Source organism: Anguilla anguilla, chromosome 16 (genome assembly GCF_013347855.1).
Source record: "Anguilla anguilla isolate fAngAng1 chromosome 16, fAngAng1.pri, whole genome shotgun sequence".
NCBI classification, from domain to species: domain Eukaryota; kingdom Metazoa; phylum Chordata; class Actinopteri; order Anguilliformes; family Anguillidae; genus Anguilla; species Anguilla anguilla.
In genome coordinates this window covers 29,372,181-29,384,475 of record NC_049216.1, presented here as the reverse complement: position 1 = coordinate 29,384,475, position 12,295 = coordinate 29,372,181, and the positions used below count along the sequence as shown (strand labels likewise).

At 42.0% G+C, this 12,295-nt stretch overlaps 2 protein-coding genes across 2 annotated transcripts; both read left to right on the top strand.

Moving 5' to 3' along the window:
* Positions 1 to 1,017: 1,017 nt before the first annotated feature.
* On the top strand, positions 1,018 to 5,810 carry mvda (mevalonate (diphospho) decarboxylase a). The gene is made up of 10 exons (XM_035396138.1): positions 1,018 to 1,248; positions 1,494 to 1,564; positions 1,723 to 1,837; positions 2,067 to 2,213; positions 2,423 to 2,622; positions 3,340 to 3,414; positions 3,553 to 3,771; positions 4,204 to 4,319; positions 4,778 to 4,886; positions 5,287 to 5,810. Exons 1-10 carry the CDS (start codon positions 1,173 to 1,175, stop codon positions 5,365 to 5,367), a joined length of 1,209 nt encoding a protein of 402 aa, XP_035252029.1. The 5' UTR covers positions 1,018 to 1,172; the 3' UTR covers positions 5,368 to 5,810.
* A 572-nt stretch (positions 5,811 to 6,382) lies between these two features.
* Positions 6,383 to 11,118, top strand: LOC118215395 (cytochrome b-245 light chain). Its single transcript, XM_035396139.1, has 6 exons — positions 6,383 to 6,557; positions 6,990 to 7,059; positions 7,838 to 7,912; positions 8,197 to 8,280; positions 9,178 to 9,259; positions 9,585 to 11,118. Exons 1-6 carry the CDS (start codon positions 6,500 to 6,502, stop codon positions 9,777 to 9,779), a joined length of 564 nt encoding a protein of 187 aa, XP_035252030.1. The 5' UTR covers positions 6,383 to 6,499; the 3' UTR covers positions 9,780 to 11,118.
* The last annotated feature ends 1,177 nt before the right edge of the window (positions 11,119 to 12,295 follow it).

Genomic DNA, 12,295 nt, shown 5'->3' with positions numbered 1-12,295 from the left:
AGAAACCAACCTTTAGCTAACCACAGGTGAGTTGTCACCCTCCAAATTTGGGACCAGATGTTTTCTTTACATTTAGAATGAAGTGATGATCATCACACCAGGGTATAAATTAACCGCCTTTTAAAGTGTTTTAATCAATTCCTGTGCATGACAGCTGAAGATTAGCGAGTTCACTCGTGCAAAAGCACTGCTGTACGTCACCCAGGTGGGTGCTACATATTTGAGGTGCTGAAATAAAAGGCTACTAAAACAATGTGTACAGATTTTAAGCTGTGGTTGGTGAGGGATAAAATCGTGTGGAAGTATAGAAGGACCCAAACTGCCCTAATGTTTCAGTTTAGTTTTTCATGTTTGAAGCTTGAGATCATCTGAACAATCACCCCAAAGAGTATGTAAATTACAAGTGCACTGTCAATGGCAGCTTGCGTTTAACATATATTTACAAGAATAATATGATTGAAATGTTTCTTCACGCGCTGCTTAAATAGAAAAGGCCACTTATTCTGAAAGTGATCGAAGACAGGTGTAAAGTCACTAAAAAGGGACTTTTTGTGGTTTTTGAAATATCGTTGTACAAATCAGACATTGAGGACGTACTTTTGAATACATTGTTAAGAATCCATACGTTTGAAATCTGTTTGTCACAAGGAAATGCTGGGTGGATCCACTGATCTGGTTTTTAATATTGCGATATTCTCATCATGTTGACCGATTTTTGTGAAATTATTCGTGTGAAAAAATAATTCATTCAGGACACGCAGTGCCTGATAAATAAAACAGTCCGTTCGGTGCCGATCGCTCCATCTACCCCTGTGACGTGATCGTAACCAGGGTCGCGGACGTCTGCTCGAAAAGGTTTGCTTTGCAAGTGGCTGAGTGAGCGTGCGCATGAACCTGACCTTATTTCGTGTGATCATGGTCTGATCACTCCCATTGGATACAAGCTAGTGAGAGGGCGTAGAAACAAGTGCCATTGGTGGAAAAGCTTCCGTCCGCTTGTGCACGGGCCAATTACTAAGGACGTGTGCTAAAAGCAGCACTAGTAGAATGTGTTTTGAAGTTGGGGTTAGGGAATTTACACGAGTGCGTCGTTATATCTAAATTCGTAAAAACTATTAGAAAAGTGCTTATTTCTTTTGGTTTGGAAAAAGAGGAATTTAGCCAGAAGAAGCATGCCCGAAGATAAAGTCCACAAAATTACATTGGTGACATGCACTGCGCCTGTGAACATCGCTGTCATTAAATACTGTGAGTACGAGTACGTGCGCAATTTGCTGGCTTTTTTCTTTGACGAACTTAGAACTATAGCTATGGAGGTATATTCATGTATGAGAATCGCAAGATACGTAATGTAAACATTCGTTTTAATCTTCTGCGCAACAAATGATAGCAGAACATTTCAAATAGTGTATAACTAGCACGAAACAGCTGAACACGTCGACTGAGTTGCATCTGTGAGAATAGCTGAACTAAATTGTCTGTTGTATTCTTAGGGGGGAAGAGGGATGAAGATTTGATTCTGCCAATCAATTCGTCTCTTAGTGTCACGCTGCATCAAGACCAGGTAAACAAATGTTAAAAATACCCAGCCTGAATTACGGTCGACTTTAATGAAAGGTTGCACATGCACATCATTTTAATCATATGGTGCTCAAAGACGGGTAACGTTAGCTATGCAGTGCTTCTTATGCCTTAAATCGGACCTCTTCCTTTATGTTTCAGCTGAAAACAACCACAACAGTTGCGTGCAGCAGCAGTTTTAAGGAGGATCGAATATGGCTCAATGGGAAGGAAGACGATATCAACCAGCCCAGATTACAGTCCTGTCTCAGAGAACGTGTGTGAACACCAGACTCCTACATTAAATCAACAGAAGTCCAAATTGTCTTTTGTAGTTTGTAGTTATTGCATTAAATGCATTTCCTTCACCATAGCTTTGCGATGATTGACTGTACCTTTTGGCAGATGTTGAAGTAGTAGTTCTGGCTGAAATTTGGAATTACATTAGGCTGGTCTGTGATCAGAACCGCGGCCACAAATCGCCGTTTGTATTATTGTCCCCTCAGTCCGACGGCTTGCCCGGAAGAGACGCTGTGATGGGGATGCCGGCGCAGATGCGCTTGCCTGCTCCCACAGGGTCCACATCTGCTCAGTCAACAACTTCCCCACCGCGGCGGGACTGGCGTCCTCGGCTGCTGGGTACGCCTGCCTGGGTGAGTAGAAGTTATACGACTGTGGTCTCACCCAACAGCTTCCGCTGTTTCTCTGGTTAGCCTAATGGTCAGACTGAGGGTAGGCCAAATGGCCATTGAATTCTATTAGTTCTATACAAAAAAACTCGATCTTTGTGGAACTGTATTACAGCACAGTCTATGCACCTCTGTTTTTCTGTTTGCCCCCCCCCCTAACCCCTCCCCCACAGTGTACACGCTGTCGCGACTGCTGGGCGTGGAGGGCGAGCTGTCGGAGGTGGCGCGGCAGGGGTCGGGCAGCGCCTGCCGCAGCATGTACGGGGGCTTCGTGCAGTGGTGTATGGGGGAGCAGGAGGACGGGAAGGACAGCGTGGCAGAGCAGGTGGAGCCGGAGTCGCACTGGCCAGAGCTCCGAGTCCTCATCCTGGTGGTGAGCGCCGTTCAGGGGCATCGTAGTGGGGGGGGGGGGGAGTGGGACTGACTACCCAGGGCCCGAATGGGGGGAGGGCCTTCGAAAAGCCTGGAATGATGCGTGAGAGACATGGATCAAGAGAGGAAGGCGGCCCACAGAGAGTGCTTATGTATAGGGCCCAGAATTTTGTGCTACACCCCTGGCACGTTTACCTCCGTGCGTCTGTTCCTGCATCTCCCAGGTGCAGAGTCAGTCATTTTTCATAATGGAATCCCCATGCACCATGCATCGGCATTGTGCACATTCTGAATCAACAGACACAATTCAGCATTGTGCTCATTCTGAATCAACAGACACAATTCAGCATTGTGCTCATTCTGAATCAACAGACACAATTCAGCATTGTGCTCATTCTGAATCAACAGGCATTAAATTAACAGTGACAGCTGGTGTGTCGGCTGGTGACATTGGGGTATATTGGGGTTTCTCCTGTTGTGGGGTGTTAGCCACTGAGCTCTGGAGAAGGCAGAAAGCTATACATTTTATGTCCTGTGACTAAGTCTGCATGCAGTGTCACCATAGAAAAAATAAGCCCTCAGGTACAGGGAATAGTGAATAGACAAAACAATAGATCAAAAGCAGCAGCCATTCCTGGCTGCATAACTGTTCTGTGTGTGGTATTGCCTTCTGTACAGTCACAGGTGCTGCTGTGTGTGCACTCTTGCTTTCTTTCAGGTGAGTGCAGAGCGTAAGCCTGTGGGAAGCACCGCGGGTATGCAGACCAGCGTGGAGACCAGTCCTCTGCTGAAGGTAGGGTCGTGCTGCCGTCGTGCAGTCGTGTGATAAACGAGGGAACGATAGCGGCAGCTGTTTGCACCAGTAACGGACACAGAGTGTTTGTTGTAGGTAAGGACCCTGAAGCCATTTGTGTCCCCTCTGCCCCGCTAGCACCGAGCGGACTCCCTGGTCCCGGGGAGGATGGAGGAGATGGTCGCTGCTGTCCGGCGGCGGGACTTCGCGGCGTTCGGGGAGCTGACCATGAAGGACAGCAACCAGTTCCACGCCACCTGCATGGACACCTACCCGCCCATCTTCTACCTCAGTGACGTGTCGCGGAGCGTCATCAACCTTGTTCACCGCTACAATCAGCATTACGGGGAGACGCGGGTGAGGGCCACGTCTGGGGAGGAGACGAAGCAGACAGAAGGGATGTGATAGCACATATTCTATCTTTCTTTAGCCACATGCATCTAATTATGTTTTCCTAATGGAAAAGCAATTAAAAAATGTTTTTAATTCCACATATTGCGTGGTTTGCAAGAAATCTTGGGAAGTTTGTTTGCAAATGTTAGCAAACAAACCAATTAAATAAATTTATAAAGTTGCAGTTTTTACATGTTTTATTTCTGGCCTTGTAATTTGAGTGTCAGACCTAAGAATTTATTTACTCACCAGCAAAATTATACCAAAATACTTACTGCTCAGCACTCCCATGGACAGACATGGATTGGGGCTGTTTTTAGGGTCTGCTCTGCAGCAGACGCATGATCCTGTACCCGTGTCCTTGTTTATCTGAAGCATCCTGGCTGTTTTCCCCAGGTGGCATATACCTTCGACGCAGGTCCCAACGCGGTCATTTACACCCTGGAGCAGCACGTGGCTGAGTTTGTGCAGGTGGTCAAGCACTTCTTTCCTCCAGAAACCAACGGCGGACAGTGAGTCCTCACTCGTCTAAATCAGCTGTAAATGTGGTCTGTCTGATTAAAATATTGTCTCTCAGTTAGAAATAATCCTGCTAATACATGGTCTCCAGTGTAGCACAGGGCTGACCAACCCTGTTCCTGGAGATCTGCCATCCTGTAGGTTTTCATTTCAACCCTAATATGGCACAGGAACAGGGTTGCACAGCCCTGGTGTAGTATAATATATAATATATATAATTTGGTGTCCCAGTGATTTGATATCAACATGCTATTATTATGATGTGCAGGGTCAGGTTTGCGGTCAGTCAAATCTAACATCAATATATAATTATATATAATCAGATACAGCAATGCCAGCCTTTGATTCAAATGAAAGCCATTTGTGTTTTCAAAAGTGTAACTATTTTATGTACACCGAACCAGTGTCTGTCCTGTTGTACCGATGCTGACCATTGCTGTTTTCACCACAGGTTCTTAAGAGGTCTGTCTGTGAGCCCAGTGTCCTTGTCTAAGGAACTGAAAAGTTCAATTGGGATGAATCCCCTTTCCAAGGGAATCAGCTACATCATCAGCACCAAGGTGAGACAGTGTGAGGATATGGGTTTTGTGTCTAGTCATAAATTTAGTTTATAAAAATGTATTGGATGTCACTGTTATGTTGTTGAGGGACACTGTATTCTGTTCTGTCTTGTAATGGAAAAAGGCTGGATGTAGCGCCAACTACAACTATGACTCTGAACCAGTGCTACTTGTATTACATTACATTACAGGCATTTAGCAGACGCTATCCAGAGCGACTTAGACAACTTTTTACATCCACTGCATCCATTTATACAGCTGAATATATACTGAAGCATTGCAGGTTACGTACCTTGCTCCAAGGGTACAACAGCAGTGTCCTACCCGGGAATCAAACCTGTGACCTTTAGGTTACAAGACCAGCGCCTTACCCACTATACTACACTTGTATGATCCATAGGCTGGCCCAGGCCCTCAGATGGTGGAAGACCCCAGCCTTCACCTGCTCGGTTCTGATGGGCTGCCCAAGAAGAGTGCCTGAGCAAAAATTGTCTCTGTGAAATAATACATTTTTTGGAATATGGCCCCTTCTGAACGGGAAAAACACACTTCTAAGTGAAGGGTAAAAGCATACAAATGAAAAGCATTTTTTATGATTACAACAACTGAGCAAAAAAAAATACCTTTTGTCTATATTCATTTATTGCAGGTGCTGCTGTAATTCATTATTGCTGTTTGTATTCCTTCTAGTGCGTATAAAGAATGACTGTAGAAATCTTGTAATAAAATTATTTTGGAATTATCTACTTGTTCTATTTTCACAAATATTTTACTAAAAGTAGGCCAGGTTTAATATGTAATAATGTATAAAATGTACAGTTAATAATTAGTACATTTATTCCATTGTATAAAGTTTAATAATTGCACATTTATTTTGTTGTCACTTGTCCGTTTGAGAATAAACTCAGAGATTAATGTTTGGTACTCACTGATTTAAGTATTATTGGCAGTTGGTTGAATCAGGGCAGGAGCTCCATGCTGCACTTTAAATGCAGGATGGTACAAGCAGACTCCACATGACTGCCTAATGAAGTAAACTACCAAGATGCACTATGAAAGGTGCAATTTTGATTCTTACACACTAGTTGCATTTTTTCAGGTGTATTACCAAAGGGACTAATAGATCTGAACCTGCTTGTGAAACATAATTATTTTGTGTCTTATTCCATTGCACTGAGAAAGATTCTTCTAATAAATACGACATGCTTCTACTAAAATCAGAAAATGAAACCACATGTATTTACATACCCCTGTCAACAGTTATAGTTGCAATTATTTTTTCTGCAGTTCCATATCTCCTGAGCAACATGCCTTTACTGGCTTTTGCAGTGTAATGTACATGTAGCGATAAGAGATTATAGTAAGTGGTTACAGTCAATGTACTATTGTAGTAGGTTATGTGGCCCAACCTTGGCTGGGAATTTCTGAAAATGTGCAAAACTTCCGGAAGTGGCGCAAGACTGAAGGCGGAGTTTCTATTATTGTTTGACTGTCTTGTCTTTCAAATGAATGTATCGCAGACGTGCAGACTGATCAGTTGAGACAAGGCACTGAACCTGCTGTACCTCAAACATAAATAATATTCTTGTTCCAGCGTCGGACGAGTGGTTACAATGGGGAAAATTGAGTGGGCTATGTGGGCAAATGAACAAGCTCTAGCGGCTGGACTGAGTGAGTGGAAACATGTTTTGTTGTTGTTGTTGAACATATGATTTACTGTGTTATAAATAGTTAAACCGATCCAGATTAAAAACTTTGATTGAGACGTGAAGATCAGACATTTTACTGGTTTTGTTCAATTTTATCCTGTGCAAAGTTGTTACATTGTAGCGCCTATTGATATACTATCTGCTCTCTTGTTTTGTCCGTTTTCCGTGGACATCGCTCAAGAGCTTAGATTTAAAACGAGTTTTACAAAGTACAGAAATTAAGTCAGCTACCGATCTACATAGTACCTTTTGGGATGTTCAGGAAATACCGTGACTTATACTTACATTTAAGTTTTAAACGATATACGTTAATATTTTCACTATTTAAAAATATCACACAGTGTGGGTTTCAGGAACTACGGTGATCGCTCTTTGACTCACTTCTCTTTTTCAGTTCTCCTCACTGGTGGCATTGTGGGGGTAGCTGGCCAGTTCAGGGACTGGGAGTTTGCTGCGTATGGAGTGTATCCTTTGCTGCTTACTTGATTGATCGAAAGTTTCAAACCCAGAGCACACTAGAACTATGGGTTCTAAATCATCCTTGCTGAAAATAAATGATAAACATACAGACAAAAATGCCGGCTATATTTTCTGTTTTAGACTTTTTTTCTATAGACTACATAGCATAGGCTACTTTTAGCCTACATATCAGGTATATTACATCTTTTAACAAATACATTATTAAAATGACAGGTGAGATTAGAAATTAAGTACATGCATAACCACATAATTTATGAATAGCCTCGTGTATATGTATAATTTTTTGTTCTATTAGTTGTAGTGATTGTGCTATTTGATCTGCTATTTCCAGTGAACATCATTGCAGGAAGTTATGTAAAAAAAAAACCAAAAAAAATACCTTGTGAACCAGTTTTGTGAGCTGTTCACAAGAAATGCTTATGTGTGTGTTGTCTTCACTAACCTCAAGCTAACCTATACTAAACGTAATTGGATTCCTGTCGAATTCAGGCCATTCTACATAGCAAATCACAGTTGCCCTGAAAGATAACCCAGTCTTAATATTGACCAAATAGCTATAAATCCATTGCGGTGCATTGGTCAAGTTTTAAACAAGGTGTGCCCTAAATGTGAAACTGATCACAAAAATAACGAGGCAAGGTCCAGATCCATCACCTGAAATACTTGATGTTCCAAAACTACGATCTTAGTTCTGCTGTGCAAAAGGTTTTCTTATAAATGTCGGAGCTTTGAGGTCCCACGTGTTCCTTGACCAGTCCATAGAGCTGCGGGGATTTTTGTCTGTCTTCTGGAGTACCCCCGGGGGAAGAGGAACAAGGGCACTAGCATGGCGAGAACGTGAGTACCAGACCAACAGAGCGCTGAACAGCACCAGGGCATTTCCCTGCATGATGATGCCGTAGCTGGTGATGAACAGTGTACAAGTACAGCTTACTGACAACATGTTCATTCCCCCAGTGTCCTTTTAATGAACTGACATTTTACAGCATTTCATTTCTGGAATGAATGCACCTGAATGCATGGCAAAGATTTTGGTTTATTTAGAATCTTCACATTTGCGTGCCATAGATTGTGGAGAGTGATGGAATGCATGCTCACAGCTGTGCAAAATTGATTTCCAGGGGCCAGTACTGCCTGACTGTTTGTGTGAAGGTCTTCGGTCCGCTCACCAGCAACTACTACATCAGAGCATTACTCCATGCTGTGTAAGTCTTTGACAGATATTTTATGCAGTCACTTTACTCGTTTGCTTCGATCTGCTCTCTAAAATTTAATTTTAAGTGATGGACCAGTTCCTTGTGTATCTCATTCTGACTCAAACTTTCTTCAACTTCCTCATTCATGTGCTTGTGAAAACTTCCTTGTTCACTTCCAGTATACTTGTGAACTTCCTCCACGCCCTTGTTAACATGGCCTTTTGTATTTCACAAACTCTTCTTAATCTTGCATAACGTTAGCATTTCTGAAAATTCAATTCATTTAGCAAATGTCTTTGCAAGTGTGGAGTGCTTTAAGCCTATAGAAGTAAAAAATAGTCAACAAATTTCCTTCCATTTTGAATGCAAATTTTATACATCCAAGACTAAATCACTTTCCATCTATCTAAAATAATTTCTAGTAAAGCTAGAAAAAAAAAACATTTAAAATGGTTAATGACATATGGGAATATGGTATACGCAGGCACATTTGGCATAATACCTATTAGCTAATTAATACAAAGATATTTCAGCTAGTTAGCGATGGTTAATATAGAGCAGACATGAAATGGCAAATACCAATCAACTTCTATTTCCCTTTATGCTGAATCACAATTGATGCATTGATGGGATCCTTTCCAATGATTTACAGTGTGTTTGTGTGCATGCGTACGTGTGTGTATGTGTGTGTATGTGTGTGTGTGTGCGTGTGTGTGTGTGTGTGCGTGTGCGTGTGTGTGTGTGTGTGCGTGTGTGTGTGTGCGTGTGTGTGCGTGTGTGTGTGTGTGCGTGTGTGTGTGTGTGCGTGTGTGTGTGTGTGCGTGTGTGTGTGTGTGCGTGTGTGTGTGTGTGTGTGTGTGTGTGTGCGTGTGTGTGTGTGTGCGTGTGTGTGATTTTTCCCTACAGCATCTGTGTTCCAGGGGCTTTTATCCTGCCCACTGTGCTTGGCTGTGTCTGTCTGGCCATAGCCAGCATCATCTACTTAATAGTGAGTAGCTGCGATCTGTTGCTAATTAAGCTGTGAAATCATGCCGCACATCCTGTTGTTTGTGTTGCTAATTTATATAGTTGAGCTTAAAAATAAATTATGGATTTGTCAGTGATGATACCACAATAAAAAACTGAGGTTGAGTAACGGTTGATCCTGTTGTGCATTTTTTTTATGGAGGAAGTATCCATCGTAAACAATCATAACATAATTAATTAATGAATCATTGCATTTATACAGCACTTTTCCAAACACTCAAAGTGCTTTACAGTGATGACAAACATGGTTTGTCACAGTTTCTGAAAGCTGTTCTGTTCTGTACCAGGCGGCTATCCGAGGAGAACGCTGGGTGCCAATTCTGCCCACGAAAGAGACGGGGAAGCCATCGGGGGCAGGCATTGAGGAGCCCCCCCAGAACCCGCCTCCCCGCCCCCCAGCGGAGGTGCGCAGGAAGCGGCTGGAGGATCTGGAGGGGGCTGCGTACGTCAACCCCATCCCTGTCACTGCCAATGAAATGTAACTTGACGCTGCTAGCTTTACAGGGCTCAGCTCTCCCAGGCTTATGGCAGCTCAGTGTGGAGTGCAAACACATCGTAACCGGACGTTGTTTATATGGCCGATAACGGACAAAGTGCTGTGGAAACGAGAAGGTAGTGAAGTTACTGTATGTGCAGCAAACCATTTAGGCTTTTAATGGTTAATAATTGTGAATACTGTATGTAAAGTCTTACGGGAGCTTGTTTCCAATATTCCCTTTTCTTTGAATTTCCTACAAAACTTTCCGCAAGATAGGAAAGTTGGTAATCAACAGAAGTTTTACTTTCATCCATTTAAACAAGACAAAATTGTTTTTTTCCTGGGACATTTCATGCTTTGCTTCCAGTTCTCTATTTGGTAGAACATTATTTCAAGATGAAAAAGTCTGTGAAAAGTGGAATTTGGTTTTGTGTTTTGGACATGATGTGCAATCTCAATATGTCCATTAAATATTATATAATGTTAGATCTTTCACATACATTCAAAGAAACATTTAGAAAATTTCTAGACTATACTCTGGATTGTTTATATTGCATGCGCATTGTAAAGTATACATCAGGAAGGAAAGGATACAAAAAAAACAAGGAAGAAAAGGACAATGACATAAGTGAAATAGTTTCAGAGATAATATTTGTGTTTCAGAGACACTAGTGATAGGAGATCATTTTTTACCATGTTTTGACTTATTGTGTGCATTCTTTTTTATGTTTTTGACATCATCTGAAAGTAATCCAGGCAGATATGGATAGCAGATATGCATTTTTTTACTTTGCTTTTCGCCATTGTGTTAGAGAGGAACCAAAAGGGACAGGGACACCTACTGAGAAATGAAGAGATCATGTTTCAGTGTCATATGCTGAGTTCATATGACCAAAGATTGCACACAGACATTTCCTCCTTAGAGCTCAGTGCATTATTTCCTGGAGTCATCTTATCTATTTCCTGGTATCATGGGCTTGGCAAGGAGAATATGCTTCTTCACAATGTCCATGAAAGCAGGAACAAACAGATGCTTTTCTTCGTTACTTTTTCAGAGGTATAAAATACTTATTTCAGTCATTCCACCAAGATTTCTGTCCCTGAAAAGGGGTTAAAGTTCTGCATGATGCAGATTGATGGTGAAAAAATTGGTTACTACATTTTCTGTGCTGCTTTCATTGCAAGTTACCTGTAGTAGAGTGCTGCTCTGTGGTGTATTTTTTGTATAATGAAGTATTGTAATATTTAACATAAACCTTCAGAAGCCTTCTTTTCTGGTGATAAACAATACAACTATTGTTTATGAAAATATAAATATACTGCAGTGAAAGCATTCAACCTTGTTTTGAACACATATTGGCAACTGATTCACCATAAAGCTGACTGCTATCCAAATGCGTTAAGGACTCAGGAACAGCACACTGAAAAGTTTACATATTTTTGACTGGTTCTGTTGCATTCCACAGAAAAGAGATTTTTTTTCTCAGGACTTTTATGAACATAGGCCAATGCTGTTATTTGAAAGGTGTTGAAGAGCCAGCAGGGGGCACTCTTATCTTGGACCATGTAAATCCAATGCTAGCGACTGGGCAGTGTTTTGTAGAAGGTGCTGCCGTTTAGATGAGGTATTAAACAGAGTTATCAACTCTCTGTGCACTCACAAGTGAATGCAGAATGACCGAAATAATAATAATAATAAACGTGGAATGCATCTGTACCAAACATGGGTACTGTGAAGTGCAATAATCAGCCAAGAGCTGATCCCAATAACAATGCACAATTATAATGACGTAAGAAATAGATGAGTGAGGTAATGTATATAACTGTTACACTGCGTGCTGTTATCTTAAGTTGCCACTATGATATGTGATGCTATGTGCTGCAAGCCGAGCCAAGCCAAGCCGAGCCTGGGCCATGGTCCCAGAGTTCTGCTGTGCTCCTCCTGCTGGGCCCTGTCCAGTCCAAGCCAAGCCAAGCCAAGCCTGGAAATCTTTATCGTTGTGCATTGTCCCTGTAACATAACCACATTAAGTACATTTAATTATATTGTCACTATTTCGTGTCATGTTCTGTGCTGCAAGCTCTGTGTTGCGACCTGACCCCACGCTAAACTCAATTGCAATGTACTTAAAAATGAAATAAATGACGGTGGTTTCCGATTATACAAACTGAGTATTTACTTAATGTCCCTTTTTACTGCTTTACTGAAATCACAATCATTTGTTCTTCACTTGTTTACATACAGACATGACACCTCTGTTTTCCCAAGTTATTAATTTATTGTTCATATTGGGTCAGTTTTGCAGACACAGATTAAACTTTGTCCTAGACTAAATTCTGGAGCCTATCCCAGTGTGCATTGGGCGACAGGCAGGGATACACCCTGGACAGGTCGACAATCTATTGCTGGGCGCACACCATCTGGTCACACACTCATACCTATGGGCAATTTAGTCTGTAGTTAGCCTACCTGCATGTCTTTGGACTGTAGGAGGAAACCAGAGGAAACCCATGTGCACG